Source organism: Ursus americanus, chromosome 11, assembly GCF_024610735.1.
Source record: "Ursus americanus isolate L20-20 chromosome 11, mUrsAme1.1.p, whole genome shotgun sequence".
Taxonomy (NCBI): Eukaryota; Metazoa; Chordata; class Mammalia; order Carnivora; family Ursidae; genus Ursus; species Ursus americanus.
In genome coordinates, this window is record NC_142137.1 from 62,194,919 (window position 1) to 62,214,063 (window position 19,145).

Here is a 19,145-nt window from a genome sequence, read left to right on the forward strand (position 1 = left end):
AATGTCATTCAGAAAAGTGACATGACATTTTTCTTTAAAATTCCACTATAGGGTGTCCGGGTGGCTCAGTCAGTTAAGCATCTGCCTCTGGCTCAGGTCATGATCTCAGGGTCCTGGGAATGAGCCCCTTGTTGGATTCCCTGCTTATTGGGGAGCCTGTTTCTCCCTCTCCCTCTGTCTCTCCCTTCTGCTCCTATTCACTCTCGCTCTCAAATAAATAAATAAAATCTTAAAAAATAATTCCACTGTAGTGGGGCTCCTGGGTGGCTCAGTCAGTTAAGTATCTGACTCTTGGTTCCAGCTTGACTCATAATCTCAGGGTCATGAGGTCAAGCCCTGTGTCAGGTTCCACACTCAGCGTGGAGTCCCCTTGAGATACTTTCCCCCTCCTCCTCCCTCTTCCTCTACTCATACCCCCTGCGTCCCCCTCCTTCCCCCATCCCTCACTCACACTCTTTCTCTCCCTCAAATAAATAAATAAAATCTTCAAAAAATAAAATTCCAGTATAGTTATTAATACCACATATTTTCCACATTTTGGATTATGGAGTAGTAACATTTTGATGATCATGATACATTTTGCCAATTGTTTTTCAAAAAGATTTTAACAAGTAACCTTCAGAGTTGACAGCTCTCATTTCTTTAAATATGAACCTCAAATAACTTTTATTATTTTATTTTTTATTTTTTTTTTAAGATTTTATTTATTTATTTGACAGAGAGAGGTAGCGAGAGAGGGGGAATGGAAGCGGGAGAAGCAGGCTTCCCGTTGAGCAGGGAGCCCGATGCGGGGCTCGATCCTAGAACACTGGGATCATGACCTGAGCCAAAGGCAGATGCTTAATGACTGAGCCACCCAGGTGCCCCTCAAATAACTTTTAAATGATGTTAATTTGATAAAGTTCTCTCAATCTCTCTTAAATTTTCATTTCTAGATTTCTAATGAGGTTGTATATTTTTTTCATTTTTACAACGAATCATAACTTAAGTCTTGTCTTGAGTGGCGTAAGAAAGATTCCAGAAGTGCATACAAGATTGATTAGAGAAGAACGATTATGTACATAGGGAAACTGATTAGCATCTGTTAAAGCATTCCAAAAAGGAGAAAATGGGGCTTTGATCTAGCAACCTGTCCACAGGAATGGAAAAGTGAATGATTTAGAAAATATGTGTATATATATAAATCAGAATAAAAGAGAGAGAATCTAAAATACTTCAGGATAGCCATGTAACTAAGTAAAAATCATTCTGTATTATATTGTAAGCTAACTGGGCTATTAGATGTTTGTATCTAATTCAAGCTAAAGATAATAAAAGGATGAAATAATTTCCTGGAATATATGACCAGAAGAAAACTTCCGGAAATGAAGTAATACAGCCACCATGTGACGTGGACTCTTTGCTCCTTTCCAGCTGACCCCTACTTCCTTTGGAAAGCCAGACAACTGAGAGCAGGCTGAACGCTGAGAAGGAAGCACCCATGTGGCAGGCAATGTGCTTAATATTTGCACATATGTTAAACCATTTGTACCTCCTAAAAATTCTGCAATATAAATATCATTTACATCTCCATCTTATTGATGAGAAAACTGGATTCAGAGAGGCAAAGTACTTTGCTCCAAATCGCACAGCCCCCAACCTCAGAGCCTAGTTTTCCCATCAGCCTGAGTCTAGAGCCTATAATCCTTCCACATGTCACATCTCTTCCTGGGGAAGAATTTCCCACCATACCCCCACCTGTAGTTGTTTCAGAGAAGCTATGAAAAAAGAGAGACTTATATAGGGCTGATTATTTGGGGTCCTGGAGAAAGAAAAGTTGAGGGGAGATAGAGGATATTTATTTATTTATTTATGCAGTCTTATGAAATCTTATGGGTAGCCACTTTCTTTCAAACCACTGGACAAGTCATCAGGGCCACCTTAGCTTTCTTTTTATCTGGCACCTACAATAATTCTACATCATGGTCCTTTAACTTTTCTGTCAGTCTAGCCAGTTAAATCAAATTTCTCTCTTAGTTACTCTTTGAAAGCTATTTTTCCCAAAGTTACCTGATGTAAGATGTATTGTTCTCGAAGTTGATGTGCAGAATTCCATGTAATCTTTCCATGTACCAGTACTTTAGCTTTCTCAATCCACTTCAAAATGAATTCAAGCATTTCGTTGTATTCTTCTAAATGTGATGCTGCCTGAAAAATCATTACCATTCAGATAGCAATTGTAAACTCTGCTTCGTGAGCTAGAAATCAGTCTTCTATTTCTCGTTAGATACAGTAATCCTAGGGGATGATTGTCATAATATCTGTGATATCTAAAGGTATCATGAACAACCATTTCCTTATTGAAAATCTGTCAAGGACTTCCCAGTGACTTTAGGATAAAGCCCAAGTCCTTAATATGCTTGAATATCTGTCTTTTAAAAATATTTTCTCTTCTCATCTCTTAGTCATCTGTCCAGTACCTCTCTATCCCTCCTCCCAAACTCCACCCTCACTGAATAAGGAGGTTTGGGTACTATAACTCATTAGTTGCCAAATCCTGATTTAGTTTGTCCCTGATTACAGAAAAGACACCTAATCAGTTTATAAAGGTGAGCCTACAGTCAACAATTACGAGGGATGTGTGACCTGTACATGTTAAGTAATGGTAAATGCAAGCATATATATATATATAATCTTATGTCTTACATATATATATATATATATATATATATATATATATATATATATATATATATATATCTTATGTCTTACATCTTTATATATATTTTTGTGTATATATGTATATATATATATATCTTATGTCTGAAAATATTCATTACAAAGGTCCATTTATATGACTACCTTTGTCAATTAACTTACAATATGGTGTGATATAAAATAAAGGCAAGTTTACATGTAAATTTTAGGAACACAGGTGTGGTATGAAATAAGCTACCCTTAAACCATCCTCATGATTGTCAATATTATCTTTTTATTTATTATTTATTTTCTTTTTATTTATTTTCAAAGGAAAAAGCAAACACTGAATTTCTGCCTTAGAGAATTTTGATTCCTGGCCTGGAAGACATACCTGACCGAGCTTGGAGAGCCGATTCTCAGCCTGCCTAATGGTCTGCTGGTGAAGTTCAGTCAGTTTTCCTATCTTCTTGGCCAGTGGTTTACCCAGTTGGCCATTCTGTTCTGAGAATTTCTGTATTGCTGCATCTAGTTCCATTAATTCTAAATTACAGCCATCTAATTCCTCTCCTAGCACCTAGATGGTAATGGAAACAAAAGCACATTAGACCGTAGAAAATAAATTTCTCCCAATTTTCCAAGATCAAGGGTGATATTTTAAATGATTTTTGTAAATGCCAAATATTATAAAGGATAATTCTACTCTCATCAGGTCATTTCTGTTTCTTCAGTTAGACAGGCAGAGCAGGCAGGATATTTTGTAATGCCAGCGTTTATTTCCTATGGGGCTGAGTGAGGAGGTTAATGTTTTCCTTCTGCCCCACCCAAAAAGGATTTGTCACTTAACTCATCAGCAAAGTGAAAACCAGATTTAACCACCAAGACCGCCCTTCATTTTGGAATTCTTATATTTCTAAATCGTTATTTGGTCCTTTGACACTCTTCCCTCTTACACACACGTGCAGGTATATTTATTAATACAGCTCCACTGTACTGATGGGGCATACTACTATGTAAGTGATCTATGCTGTTATGTTTATAAAATGTCTCACTGCCTGCCTTTACCATCTGGTTTTAATGAAGCTTGCTAATCAAGAAAGCTTTTTTTTTTTTTTCTCTGTATCCCCAAAATAAACTAACTCCAAAAAATAGTTAATTCATTCAGTAGCATCTTTTATGTTTCCACTTCTCCTTCCTTACCTTTTGGTCGGTTTTAGCTTGTGCTAAGTTATCTGTCTTTGCTCTCAGCTTACTTAGAATATTTGTGAGATCTTTGGCTATCTTCTGAATTTGCCGGCTGAATTCCTGGCTCATGGCCTTGCTCTGTTCAACTTCTCTTACTTTGTCCTGGATCTAAATAATCAATGAGAACAGCAAAACCAACCATGATTACAATTGCATGATTGCTACTAAAAACCTCAATCTTAGATGTTGACAAGAGACACTTGACGTGGTTAACTCCACTTTGGCGCTGATGCACTTTGTCAGACCAGCCGTGTGCCGTTACGAGCTCTCGTGGCTTTCCATGCAGCTCTGCTTCCCGCCACCTTTATGCATCCACTGGCCCTCTCTGCTGCTGTTTCAGCAAAGGGACATGCAATGCATGTACAGCGATCTACGCATCAAACGTTTATCGAATACTCATTATAAATAGCACTATGTATATAGCTGAGTTTGAATCCTAACTTCTCCATTTACCAACTTTAGAACACAAATCCCTTTAAGCCTTTTTCTCCATAAAACAGAAAACACTTCCAGATCATTGGAAGCGTCTGGATTTGTTTCCAAGCACCTTTTTATAAGTTAGCTGTTGGTGATCTGTGAACTCCTTTTCCAACTTCCCAAGTACATCCCTATAATATATCAAAAAAGTGTTAAGCACAGCCAATAAAAAGAGAGGTAAAAAAAGTACAGTTAACATTTACAAGTTTCAAATGGCTTTGGTTTGATTTGATAACAGTGCTATTTTTGCTTATAATAAAATGCTTAAGAGCAAACAATAAAGAAATGTTTTCTTTATGTAAGCGAAAGGCACTTTCATATAGAGGAAACACGTCATTAGAAGAATACTTTTTTGGGGCGTCTGGGTGGCTTAGTTAGTTGAGCATCCAACTCTTGGTTTCACCTCAGGTCGTGATCTCAGAGTTGTGAGATGGAGCCCCACGTGGGCTCCTCGCTCAGGTGGGAGTCTGCTTGAGATTCTCTCTCTCCCTCTCCCTGTGTCCCCCCACCCCACTCACGCTTCCTCACTCTCTCTCTCTCATATGTAAATAAATGTTAAAAAAAAAAAAGACGTCTTCTTTGGCTTTCATTATTTTGAGTTGAGCGCCAATGTAAATTGGATGCATGAGAATAACTCTAATACAGAGAAATTCATCCAGAGAAAAATTAAATCTGAACTTTTTTTTTTAAGATCTGAACTTGCCAAGTCATCCTTCCCAGTATATCTTCCAATGCCTAAGACGAAAAACTGAATAGGCCAATTAAATACTAAGAATAGAATAACATTTTAGGTTAGGTCAATATCATGATGTAGTAGTATTGGATTTTGATGAAAATTTTAAAACACTTTGTATTATACATTGGAGGGTCCAAAAACTGCAGTGCACTTGTATGAATTTTAGAATTACTGTGATGTGGTACTACTTTCCATTTCATGCAGCACTTTAGAGTTAGTGGCGTATCTTAACTTTGTCCCCCACAGACTGCTTTCAGCTTCACTGTGCTTTAGCGTGATGTCACCAAGGACGTCTTAAAAAGCTATTATGTTTCTGTACAGATGATACCAAAGCTATTTTCACTATATGAAAGCATGTCCTCTTTTTGGACCTACGATAGAAATCTCCCTTTGATCTCAGTACTATGAATGGTTATGTATCTTTGTTTAAAAAAAAAAAAGATTTGTTTTAAAATTTATAGACATGGATTGGATTACGTGTCACATCTCTCTTTGGTCATTTGAAAGCTAGAGTTTGTGTGAAAGGCCTTTCTCTAGGAACATTATAGGACCCACCAACATGCATTTTGGGTAATAACTTCCTCTCTGGCTTTACCTTATTTTTTTACTTTGATTTTCCCTTTTTTCAAATATCTTCATCTACTTAACTTATATTTTGCCGCACTATAATAACTGCTAGAAAAGTACCTGGCAGGTCCTGAGTCTTCAAACAAATTTTTGTTGAATACATGAAATACAGCTTTAAAAAAATTTTAAGTCATTTTTGTTTTAGAAAAAGGTGAAGTAGGTAAGTTATTTTTAATTTAATAACATTATTGTTCGTATCTGTGATCATCTGATATGTTTCTTGCCAACAAATAAGACCTCTAATTTAATATTGGTGTTTTATACTGATGTGTTTTTAACTGTTTCCATAAAGACATGATTGTGAAAACCAAGAACTCTCACATGAGAGCTCTGAGCCTCTGAAAGAGTGGAAAGGCATACTTCGTGCCCCTGGGTTTACCTGATCATGGATAGTTCCCAGGTCCAGTGCCACTTCAGCTAACTGAAGGGACAGTTCTGAAGGTAAGATGGAGTAAAGACCCAGGTACTTATTCTTCTGCTCTTCAGTCACTTTCTCAATGTTCTGTCGGTGATTTGTGGCTTCTGTTAGGAGAATCTAAAAGAAAGATAAAAATTTAGAAACTTCTGGGAGCCTACTATGAGGAAATTCATTTTTATGGATACAGAGACAAGACAATGTATTGTTCATCCATACATGAAGTGTGGATTTAGAGAAACATCTTTTAAAGAAACTCAAGCCTTTCTTTAGTCTCTGGGGAGAAGCACGTCCCCTTTATACAGAACAAAAAGTCCCTTGAAATAATACTAAAAGCCTTTTATATTTTACATTCCTGAAAAATTTTAATTCAATACTCACTGAATATAAACAAACCTATCTCATTAAAATCAGGACAACATTTTAAAATGATGGGTATAGGGAATGAGGAGAGTTTTGTACCTGCAGTTCTTCAAGTCGAGCATCTATTTCTATTGTTGGGTTCCCCAAATATTTCTTCGTTTCCTGAACCCAGGATTTCACCGAGTTGATTTGCGTCTCCACAACTTCTCGTTCCTTTAGCTCTTGCTTTACCACCTTTCCGTTACTCTTCACTTTGTCCTGTATGCTTCGGAAACATTAAAGGGAGAAACCAGAAGAGGATTTGAAATGGAAGGAAGTCCCTAATCCATGACATCATATTATCAGAAACAGACATTAAAAAAGTAAAGCCTCATATCTCTTTTTGCAAGTAAAGACACTTCCCCAAATTGTGAGATAATGTTCAGTAACATTTAAGCCAAGTGCAACAGAAGAATATGTCATCTGAAGTCAATGACTGATCCCTGGGACACACTCCCAAGCCACTAAATTGCAACGAATTTCCCTATCTTAAGTAACTGGAGATTGTTCGCTTATTTATTTCCTCTTTGGAAATCTACTCAAATGGTACAGAATCATCAGCATTTAAAAGTAATGTGTAATTGGGATATTTGTCGTTATTAGAGGCCAGTCTCTAAACGAAGTATCAAGCTTTGGGAATTTGGCAATTAACAATGTTCAACATCCAAACTGTAAGTTTTTATTTGAACTGACAAATTCAGTTGGTAAAAAAGTTTAAATAAGTGAAATAAGATTATCCTGAACTCATTTATAGGTAGAAGAGGTGAATATATGCTACGGATGAGTAATATTAGTTAATATAGGATAAAATTTATCTATTGATATTTTTTCCTTTGGCTCAATAAGCGAATCAGGCTGGTTATACATCATTAAGATTAACTTTCTCTTTCTTCTAAGTCCACTATCAGTAAATAGCTATTATTTATCTGGACTTTGATATTACCCTCGCTCTGATCTCCCTGTCATGCAGTGCAGCCAATGAGTTACCAAGCTTTATCAAAACGAAGTTCTCAATAGCTTTCACCTGTCTACCTTTCAAGCTTCATTTCTCAGGAATTGCCCTGTCACCCAACAGCTCCTCGAAAGTGACATGCTCCCATCCAAGCTTTCTTACACTCTACTCCCGTTTGCTAAACTCTCCTCCCACTTCACTGCCTAGCTCAGTCTTCAGCATAAGCACCCCTCCTGAAGGGAAGCCTTCCTTGATCCCTCTCCTGGGGTAGCTGCCTTGCTGCATAGGCCCTGACCACTCTTCCCATGCTCTGCCGAAAAGCTTCCGTAGTTGTCTGTCTCTGCTGCTTGAGTGTAAACCTCATAAAGGGAGAGACCAAATCTGTATGGATCATCACTGTATTTCTAAATACTATTAGTATGTGTTTGTCAGATAAATACTTGGGAGAGTTAGGAAAAATGAAAAGCAGGGGTGAAGGGAACGTTCCCCCACGTTTTTAAGGTGGCACTATGGGAGCATCCCCAGACTCGAATACCACACGTACCCCTTTGGGTCATGGCCAAGTTAAGTAACAGAGAATGAAAGCAAGTGTATGCTTACTTCAGGCACCGATCTTGCATTGCCGTGATTTCCTGGATGATGGAGGGCTCTTCTCCAGGGGACGGCGTGGCCCCATCCTGGAGCATGCTCAGTGCTTGCTGCCGCAGCAGGCCCAAGGCCAACTGCTGCTGCTCCAGCTCCAGAACGAGTGTGTCATGATGGTCAAGAAGAGCGAAGAGTTCTGCTTTTGAGGCTTTCTCTGCTGAACTTCCCGGTAATTTATCTTGCAGCTGATCAATCATTTCACTGGCTTTTTTAACCTGATGACAAATGTATATACTATGAAGCTCAAAAATAAACTGAAAAGACAGAACAATTCTAATAAATGCCACACTTGGCACGAAGGCATTGAAGCCCATTAAAGATGACAGCGTCAACTCTAAATTCCATGAACAATCTCCTTAACGTGAAAGGAAAGATTTCTGGGTTTTAAGATTTAATCTCAAAATAATAGGGGAATCGGAGACTGCATAACATAGAAAAGGTTGTTTTGGGTTTTTTTTTAAACCAAACAGATAAAAGAAAACCTCTTTCCAATATTTACATTAACATGAATGTATGCCTTTGAGGCATTAAGGAAGATATGGTTTAAAACACTGACGCCTCCTTAAAAGATAAAAGGAATTAAATACAGGACTTGGGAAATGATTTAAATTCCCGCTCATTTTCATGGAAAAGAAAGCATTTTATACTTTTTCAGGGCCAGGCAAGAAAAAAAATTTTTTTAAAGATTTATTTGTTTATTTGAGAGAGAGAGTGAGAGAGAGAGCGTGTGCGAGAATGGGGAGGAGCAGAAGGAGAGAATCTCAAGCAGACTCCCCACTGGGTGGGGAGCCCCACCTGGGGCTCAGTCTCAGGACCCATGAGATCATGACCTCAGCCAAAACCAAGAGTCAGGCGCTTAACTGACTGAGCCACCCAGGCACCCCAATTTTTTTTTTAAGATTTATTTATTTATTTTGGGGGGGTTAGAAAATTTCATTAAGATCCTAGCAAATGGGGCAAAGTGGGCTTGTATTCCTTTCAAAATTTAATTGCTTGACTTTCTCATTAAAATAATCAGACCCTGGGGAGCCTCTTGGTTTCGGCTTAGGTCATGATCTCAGGGTTGTGGGATTGAGCCCCCCAGAGTCAGGCTCTGTGCTCAGTGGGGAGTCTGCTTAGGATTCTCTTTCTCCCTCTCCCTCTGCCCCTCCCCTGTTCTCGCTCTCTCACTCTTTCTCTCTTTCTCTAAAAATAAATAAATAAATCTTTAAAAAAATAATAAAATGAAATAATCAGACCCTGATTTGGGATTATATTGCACATTAAATTCCACATTGCATTTCATAATTTGGCTTTCATGTCACTGAAAGAGAGACTTAGAAAAGAAAGGCTTGTTGCTTTTCATAAAGCCAATTTCAGAAAAGGAACAAAATAGTGCTTTTGAAAATACATTGTCATCAGCAAGGAAACAGTTCTTTTAGCCCATTGATCATGGAAATCACCTTAGTGTTAAAGCTCTTCCACTCATCTACTGCATCTTCCAGAATCTTCTCCTGGTCCTGAGCCACGGCACAGAGACGTGTCCAGCGCTGCCAGACAGTAGTCATCGACCTGCTTATGGCTGCTTTGCTTGCATCATTTCCAGTTTTTTCTAGTTGTGAAGTTTTATCCTCAAGGGCCACAACTTTCTCATGGAAAGAGTTAACTACTGATACTAAAGACTGAGGTAGGAAGAGGATAAAGAGGTTATGAGGAGAAACTGATTTTTCAAAAGTTCCACAGATTTCAATAAAGCCCAAAATTACCTGCAAAAGGAAATGTTCCTACCTATATATATTTTCCCCTGGTAACTCTTACTTTTACACTTAATTTTTAATTGACTTAGGCTTGAATGTTTTAAAGAGGTAATGTAAATTTATGTCTTTATTGAAGATTTATTTATTAAAATATTTTATTTCTTAAAAAGAAAAGTTTATTTGCAACTTGGGGTAACATTCTCCCAATTTCAAAAGTCAGCAAAAATATAAGTGCACTGAATTTGATATTTAAATATGTTACATTTCACCTTATGTTGCTGTGATATATGAGTGAGACTCAGTTACTAATACCTAAATATTATTTGAATTTATTGAAGTTATTACCAGGAAGTATTTACTGAAATTTATTGTCATATCTTATCAGAAACAAATTTCTCTGGTCTTTTTATAAAACTAGCTGTGCATTTAACAGGAATCCTAAAAAGGTGATAGCATTTAAGTAAGTTCAAACTGCTATGAAATGTGACTAAACGTATCCTTGTCATATTTACTATCCTTTTCATATTTAAACCATTAGGTGGAAATGAAGTTTTATTGACCAGTTTCTGGAAATCTCAGATGACAAAGACCCATTACAATTACAATGAAAGGACATTTAAAATAACAGCAAAAAACTAACCTTGTGTTCTGACAATTTTTCTTCTGCTTCATGACTGGAAGAAGTCTTTGATAAAGAAAACTCAGACAGTTTCTTTTCTGCATCATTCATCAATTCGATAAGCTCTTCCCTTGCTTTCTGATAATCCTGCCATTGAGCGGCACATCTTGAAAAAGTCAAACAAAAGCCAATAAGCAAACATAAAATCATACATTTCTATGCAGAGTTCTGATGTCAATATGTCCAATAACACTTGAGAGAAAAATGAATTTACATGCTAATGCACATTGGTATATTCCTATTTTCCATGTGGAAATTCATTTCACTGGAATATAAAGACTAAAACAACTATAATACCTCTGCAAGAGATCTAATTGGGCATGTGAGTCCTGTATTATCCTCTGGCTCTTCTCTTCCAGGGAAGCCATTTTCTGTGCTAGGTCCTCCTTTCCAGTTGGCCTGATGAGTGGGTCCAAACTGGCTACCAGGCCTTGGAGCTCTTCCAGATTGCTATGGAACTGATCTTCTGTACTAAAAAATTCCATGTGGCTTTTGAGATTTTCCTCTGCGCTCTCCACATCGAGGCCATTGCCTGCCAGTTGCAGCATTTCATGAGCATCCTCAAGCCAGTCGTTAGCTGCTTGAAACACTTGATAGTACCTTTGACATTGACTATATATTTGAGTTAAGGCAGCCTGAAACACAGTAATTGCAAACACAATCAACGCTCAATTGCATTGTATTTACTGGAAATATTTTAATTTTTTTCCCATTTCTTTTCCAGTTCTCAGTCGTATGGATATAGATGTATAAGTGAATTGATAAGTTGGTGTAATTTTTTAAGGCACAATTCATCATTATCTTTTATTTTTCCTTCTGCTATTCTTTTTTTTTTTTAAGATTTTATTTATTTATTTGACAGAGAGAGACAGCGAGAGAGGGAACACAAGCAAGGGGAGTGTGAGAGGGAGAAGCAGGCTCAGCTTCAGTTTCAGATGCTCAGCATCACTCATCATCAGGGCAATAGAAATCAAAACCACAATGAGATATCAGCTTACACCTGTCAGAATGAAGAGCATCAAAAAGACGAGACATAACAAATGTTGGCGAGGATGTAGAGAAAAAGGAACCCTCACGCCCCATTGGTGGGAATGTAAACTGGTGGAAAACAGCCACTGTGGAAAACAGTATGGAGTTTAAAAATAGGTTAAAATTAGAAATACCATATGATCCAGTGATTTCACTACTGGATATTTACCCAGAGAAAATGAAAACACTGATTCAAAAGATAAATACACCCCTATGTTTACAGAAGCATTATTTACAATAGCCAAGATATGGAAGCAACCCAAGTGTCCACCAAAAGACGAATGGATAAGGAAGCTGTGCCATATATATATGTGTGTGTGTGTGTGTGTGTGTGTGTATATATACACACACACACACGTCTATTTATCATCTATCTATCTATCTATCTATCTATCTATCTATCTATCCACACAATGGAATACTACTCAGCCATAAAAAAGAAGATCTTGCCATTTGTGATGACATGGATGGAGTTAGAGGGTATCATGCTAGGTGCAATAAGTCAGATAAAGACAAATACCATATGATTTCACTTATATGTAGAATATAAAGACAAAACAAACAACCAAACAAAAAGCAGAAACAGACCCATAAATACAGAGAACGAACTGATGGTTGCCAGAGGAGAGGTGGGTGGGGGGACGGGCATAATGAGTGAAGGGGAGTGGGACGTACAGACTTCGAGTTACGGAAGGAGTAAGTCATGGGGATGAAAGATACAGCATAGGGAATATAGTCAATGGTATTGTAATACTGTCGTATGTTGACAAATGGTAGCTACACTTGTGGTGAGCATAGCATGACATATAGTTTCATCAAAACACTATGTCACATGCCTGAAACTAACGTAATGTGTATCAACCATACTTCAATTTTTAAAAAAAAGAAAAGAAACTATGATATATATGAATATTATTCAGACTTAAAAAAGGAGGAAGTCCTGTCACTTGAGAAAACATGGATGAACCTGGAGGATATGATTCTAAGCAAAATAAATCAGACACGGAGAGACAAATACCACATGGTCTCACTTATATATGGAATCTAAAGAAAAAAAAAGTTGAAATCATAGAAACTAAGCCGATTAGTGGTTCCTAGAGGGGTTCAGGGGAGATTGGTAAAATGGTACAAATTTTTAGTTTTAAGTTGAATAAAGTCTAAGAATTTAATGTGTAACATAGTGACTATAGTTGATAACACTGTATTATATAACTGAAATTTGCTAAGACATTAGAAATTAAATGTCCTCATCAAAGCAAAAGTATGAGGTGATGGATGTATTAACTCATTCAATGTGGGAAATCCTTTCACAGTGTTTACATATATCAAACCATTACATTGTATGCTTTAAATATCTTAGAATTTTGTCAGTTAACCCTCAATAAAGATGGGGGTGGGAGATAGGAAGTATAACAACACCAAACTTCTGAACTGGCATTCACCCGAGTAAATGGCAATTTCTGGAAGTGAGCTAGTAGCCCATAAGTCTTGAAAAGAGACTAAAACAGAGAAGTTTAAGAATGGAAAGCTTACCCCATGAAGTGAAATCCATTCAAATCCAGAAGGAAAGGGAAGATTGTAACTGGCCAGCAGCGACTGGACAAGACAAGCCATCACTGTGCAAGCAGACACAGAAAGTACGTGCAAGATTGGCACGTAGTAAGGAAAGCTTGTGGATGGCCAAGCAAAGAATCACTGCTGGAGATGAGTAATGCCCCTGGAACTACAGCCCTCAGTAACTGGGGCCGAGACAATGAGTAAGACTATCAACCACAAGAGGGCAAAAGTAGGAACACCGTAACAGATTCAAGATTGTGGTTCAAAAATCAAAAAATCAACAGAAGCAAACCAACAGGACAGATGTTACTCAGGAATGAAAATTCCAGGTAACTTCTGTCCTGATCCTTCACTCTAGGTTAAATGCTTTATAGCTATAGAGAAATTTAAAAAAAAATTAACAATGACCTTGAATCAACCTGAAAAGGTAAAAGCATACTAAATAGACTATAGTTTAAGTCAGAACTTAAGCTGATGAAGTTTCCCAAGATTTTACCCAAATATTAAGATTAAAAAAGATTCATTATTTAGTGTTAAACTTAATCTATGTGGAAAATAAATTTAAATGGTAGCTAAGATTCATCAGGGGCTAATATCAAAAAAGTAGTATCAAAAAAGAAATATAGGGGTGCCTGGGTGGCTCAGTCAGTTAACCGTTTGACTCTTGATTTCCATTCAGGTCATGATCTCAGGGTCGTGAGATCGAACCCCAAGTCAGGCTCCCCACTGGGTGCAGAGTCTGAGATTCTCTCCCTCCCTCTCCCCCTCCACCCTGAAAGAAAGAAAGAAAGAAAGAAAGAAAGAAAGAAAGAAAGAAAGAAAGAAAGAAAGAAAGAAAGAAAGAAAGAAAGAAAGAAAGATTGAATGAAGCAACTCTAACCAAAAACAAAAACTAAGAAATCTCTCACAACTGTTTACAAATAAGCAGAACAGAAAAAACAAAAGAGAAGCCCTAGTATACCAACCTGTCTGGTGCGTAAAGCTTCCTGAATGTCTCCATCCAGCTCTGAGAGCTCAGCAAGAGTTTGCTGTAAATCGGCAGAAATGAGCTCTTTGGCTTTCGTGAATTTCTCCCTCTCCTTGTTACTCAGGGCATTCATTATTCTCAGGCTGGACTGTACCTCTTCCTGATGAATTTGGATCTTTCTGATCTCCTCCTGGATATCCTGCAGGCTCAGGTCCAGGCACACCGGCCCACTTAGCTCTGCCTTCACGCTCCTCAGCCAGTCCAGGGAGCGGCTCAGCTCTGTCTGGAAGTCTATACTCTGCACCATGCGGCTCTCGCACTCTGTCACCGTCGCACCAATGGCAGAAGTCAGCCGATTTAACTCCTCTTGCCAGGACTGGATCTGTTGCTTGGCTTTCTCATAAGCCAAGGGATCAAGGTGTGGAACCAGATCTTCAAGATGCACGGTCACTCGTTTTAGTACAATTCCTGAATCCTGAAGACTTCCTGCCAGTGAGTGATACATTTTGAGCTTCTCCTCTGCGGGAAGGGTCTCCTCATTCACTTTGGACTGCTCTGTTTTCACAGCTTCTAGTTGTTTTTCTAGCTGGTGGCACATCTTTTCATGCTCTTGATAAGCACTGGTGGTATCTTCCAGGAAACTAGCCCTTTGTTCTGTTTGTCGCTTCAGCCTGTGGTACAAGGTGACAAGGTGCAGCATCTTGTCTGGTTGCCAAGGCTGACCTGTGCTTCTAAAACTTTCTTTCTTCTGGTTCAGTTCATCCACTGCTTCCCCGAAGCCTGTCACCTCTCCCAAAAGGGCTCTGCAACCATCTTGAATAGACAGAGCCTCTTCAACTCTCAGGTCAGTGGGGACTTTGCTCATCTTCAAGAACTGGCCTTCAAGTTCACTCAGAGACTGGGTTGTCAACTCAATCAAGGAAGCATACTCCTTCCGAGCAAGAATCGCTTCTTGGACTTTATAGAACTTGTCTTTAGCCAAGGCAACAATTACATTAAATTGCAGGGGCAGAGCATTTAGCTTTTCATTGAGGTAGGAATGATCAACTTCATTCAGCGACGGCAACATGGTCTGCCCAGTTCTTTGTAGCGTAAGCAGGAGATTCTCATGTTCTGGAGATTGTTCAAGAATCTGTTGGTATTTGGCCAGTTGTGTCTGGAGCTCAGGACTCTCATTCATTAGGTTGATTTCAGGAAATGTAACAATATCTGCTTGTTTTAGCCAGTGACAAGCCTTATCAAAATCTTCCTTAAAATGCTTCCTTGAAACTAAACTCTTCTCTAGTTCTTGTAGCCGATGGCTACACTTTTGTAAAACAGTATCATAGATGCTCTGCAATTCCTGAAGCTTACCTAGTACTTCACTCTTTTCCTGCTCCGTGGCTCCTTTCATTAATTCACGACCCTGAGCCCAAAGTCCAGTGACTTCATTCTGGTAAGTCTTGAGGCTGGCTTGTGCACTCTTACATGTCTTCACTTGTTTACTCACATCATCGGGTAACAGGCAGATGTGCTCACGGAACATTATCTTTCGCTCATGTTGCTGAATCTGGCTGGTTGCCTGGAACACCGCCATGAGGAACTGGGTTTTCTCGGACAAGGCCTTGTTTAAGTACTTTCGTCTCTGGCCCACTAAGTCGCTGAGACAGTTCACATGTCTCTGTGCATCAGAGAGTGCCTTCTGGATTATCTGCCGTTCATTCAGGCCAAGATCGGCCATCACCCTGTCAGCGTCCTTTATAAGTGATTTCAGGAGCATCTGTTTGGCCTCCAGTTCACTGCAAATGGCGAGGTGGTCCATGAGGAGGTTCTGAGCCATATCTGGTGGGGGGCTCTGCTTCAGGGCCTCAGCAATGGTGGGCTGTTGCTCTTCTGCCCACTCCATCAGCTCTTGAAACCTGGACCTCACCACATTTAACTCCTCCAGGTTGGTGACTGACACTTGGATTTTCCTTTTGACAAGGTCCTCGAGCTGAAACCAACGTTGTTCAAGGTGACTTGTCTGTTCTTTGACCAATTCTTTGTCATCTAAATTCAGATGTTCTATCATTTTTTGCTTTTGATCTTTCAGATCCTCAATAGCCTGCTTTCTCTCCTGCAGTGCTAGGGCTAACTTTTTCAAAGCTTCTAGATGGACAGCTGTACTTTCTGCATCCGATCTATAAATATATCGAAAGATACAAAAATAAATTAGCTTTAGCTAATATCTATGTTTGTTCATAGCGTGTTAAATTACACTTCAACATTTTCTTAAAGCGGATGTTCTTAGCTTACGGTAGCTTAATTCATGGTTTACTGAAGAGGTTCTGTGATTATGGACCCTATATTTCTGTATGAGAAGTTGAACCAAAACAAGTTGCCTTGATAACTCTCTGTGCTTCTTCTTCGGGCTAATGCTGCCCTCCCATCACGTCTGACATGAACTTTAAGCTTCCTCCTCCCACCCATATCAACTGAGCAGGATCTGCATATTAACAACATTCTTGGATGTTGTTGATAAGCACTGATCTACTGCATTCATAAAGAAATTTATAAGTCATTCACGAGCTATGTGCTCTCCTATGAGAACAAGTTCCAATAAACAATACAGCACTAGTTTCATCTGTGAGATATAACCAATGACTTTAACAGCCACTCATCTGCACACTGAGATTTCTTTTTGCTTATCATTAGAAATCTCTAAAAATAAGTGTGAAATACAAAGAATTCTCAACGCTTTGACTATAAAACACATGAGAAAAAGGAATCTTGTAAGTCTCCTTCAATTCTAAAATGATCAGTTCTGAAGTAGGAGGAACAGGGTTGGGAGGTAGTATGATGAGTTCTGTTTAAGCCTTATTAGGTCTGAGGTGTCTGTGGGCCAACCAGATGCAGATGCTATTATAAACCCAAATACAGGTTTTTGCTGATATTGACTGGATTTATCCCAAAGACTAGTAGAATGTTGAGCATCAAAGAAAAGTAAACAAATCAGAGAAAAGTGCACTCCTACAAAAACACCACTATAATATATATAATTTAACTACATCTAGAATAATGTTTTTGGTTTTAATTTTTACAAATTAATAAATCTAGGCAGAAGAAGTGTAGATTTTAACAATTATAGTGATCAGAAGTATAGATCAGTATAGAAAAGATTTCCATATAACGACCCGGTATATGTGGCAGAAAAGGAAGTCTTTTTCTTTTCTTTTTTTTTAAGGTTTATTTATTTATTTGACAGAGAGAAAGACAGCCAGCGAGAGAGGGAACACAAGCAGGGGGAGTAGGAGAGGAAGAAGCAGGCTCCCAGTGGAGCAGGGAGCCCAATGTGGGGCTCGATCCCAGGACCCTGGGATCACGCCCTGGGCAGAAGGTAGATGCTTAACAAATAAGCCACCCAGGCGCCCCAGGAAGCCCTTTTCAAACAATAAGCTAAGGGGGGTTCAACTGCTACAAAATCACAAAGGACACGCATTAATTGAATTTGGATTGTTCACTAATTTCTAGAATTCCACAAATACAAGACAATTTGACTGAATTATATAGAATGTACTACTTCACAGAATTGCCAAGAAACCTATAGAATACATAGATTCAAGAAGGATTCATTCCATGAATTGATAGATGATAGTCCCATAACTGATAATTAAATAAAACCAGAAATATTCCTGGGATGTTCTTTGAAGTAATAGTGTAACAAGTGTTTGGAATATCCCTTAAGGGTATAGGGGAAAATGGTGCTGTTTTCAAACATTTTCCTTCTACTCACTGGTTACATTAATACTGAGCAAGAAAAACCATGACTCTGTATCTGTATGACAACATTAGATTCTTAATAATGCTTTATCAGTATTTATAACGATAGACAATCGGTGTTTAAAATGTAAGACATTTTTGATTTTTATAAAAATTAGGAAATTTCTGGCTTAGCATTTTGGTGAGCCACTGGAGAAGTGCTGTTACCTGGCTAAGTTATCCCATTCTGTAGTAAATTTTTCTAAGAACACTTCAACGACATTCATACAGTCATGGTAATCTCTGGTTCTCTGAAGATCCTCTTCCCTTCGCAAGCACAGATTGTTGGACTGAAGACACAGATCTAACCACTGGTCATTTAAGTGACTAATTTCCTTGTGTTCAGGAGACTCCTGCTTCTTGGTTAACTTATTCACCCTTTCCGTAATAGCGGTCACCGATGCCTGTTTGCACTGCAGCTTCTTAACAAAATCCTAAAGGACAGCAACAACAACGACGACAAAATAAATGTTGTGTCATAAGCGCCCCCCGTCCACTAAATACAGAGTGAGATATACATCTACTACTAAACGCTTCAAGTATCTGAAGAATGTATAATGAATGGGTCATGAGGGAGAAAGAGAAAGTCTAAAACTCATACTTCTTTATGGATACAAATTTTTAAGTATATAAGAATCAAATGGTAACTGTGGTATTTTCCTTTACTATGTTACTTTGAAAAGTATAAAGAAAACTGATAAATGTGAAACAATACTATAGTCATTAAGAAAAAAAGGTAATATTTTTATCTTAAAGTGCAGCCCTGGTTTTCTAAAAAAAAGTTCATTGCTTTTGAGAAAAAAATCCAATTTATCTCTACTCTTTTTTTCTGTATATGCAAACAGCATTCCACTAGAAAATATAAATGCTAACTGTCATGACAAAAATAAATATTAAATTTTGTTAAAAATCTGCTACAACGCCCAATCAAATTAATATACTTTAAGTCATTTTCTATTACATTTAAACTGTATATAAATATATAATATAAATTCTATTTTTATTACATTTAAAATTAATTATATATTAATACATATTTTATAGGTTAGATAGATTTAATTGATATATTTACAATCCTACAGCTTTAGCAATATTGTGATGAAAAGCTAGTAAACAATAAGGCTTCATGTTTATTTAGTGGCAGCGTCTTAGGGCTCTATTGGCTAAACCACAACTGCTTTGTTCAGAAACAAACTACAGAGTGAATGTCCTTCGATCCAAGTAG

General features: G+C 38.0%; 1 protein-coding gene across 12 annotated transcripts in view; it reads right to left on the reverse strand.

The window, feature by feature from the left end:
• SYNE1 (spectrin repeat containing nuclear envelope protein 1) overlaps window positions 1-19,145 on the reverse strand; it is a 443,290-nt gene that overhangs the window by 165,144 nt on the left and 259,001 nt on the right. For all 12 annotated transcript variants that reach the window (XM_045805371.2, XM_045805374.2, XM_045805377.2 and 9 more), the window contains 11 exons: window positions 18,089-18,354; window positions 14,142-16,302; window positions 10,888-11,225; window positions 10,552-10,696; window positions 9,618-9,836; window positions 8,131-8,390; window positions 6,639-6,804; window positions 6,141-6,296; window positions 3,877-4,029; window positions 3,071-3,253; window positions 2,050-2,187 (listed from right to left, as the gene is read on the reverse strand). In XM_045805371.2, coding sequence (XP_045661327.2) covers window positions 2,050-2,187; window positions 3,071-3,253; window positions 3,877-4,029; window positions 6,141-6,296; window positions 6,639-6,804; window positions 8,131-8,390; window positions 9,618-9,836; window positions 10,552-10,696; window positions 10,888-11,225; window positions 14,142-16,302; window positions 18,089-18,354 — 4,185 coding nt within the window. The remainder of the gene's footprint in view (window positions 1-2,049; window positions 2,188-3,070; window positions 3,254-3,876; window positions 4,030-6,140; window positions 6,297-6,638; window positions 6,805-8,130; window positions 8,391-9,617; window positions 9,837-10,551; window positions 10,697-10,887; window positions 11,226-14,141; window positions 16,303-18,088; window positions 18,355-19,145) is intronic.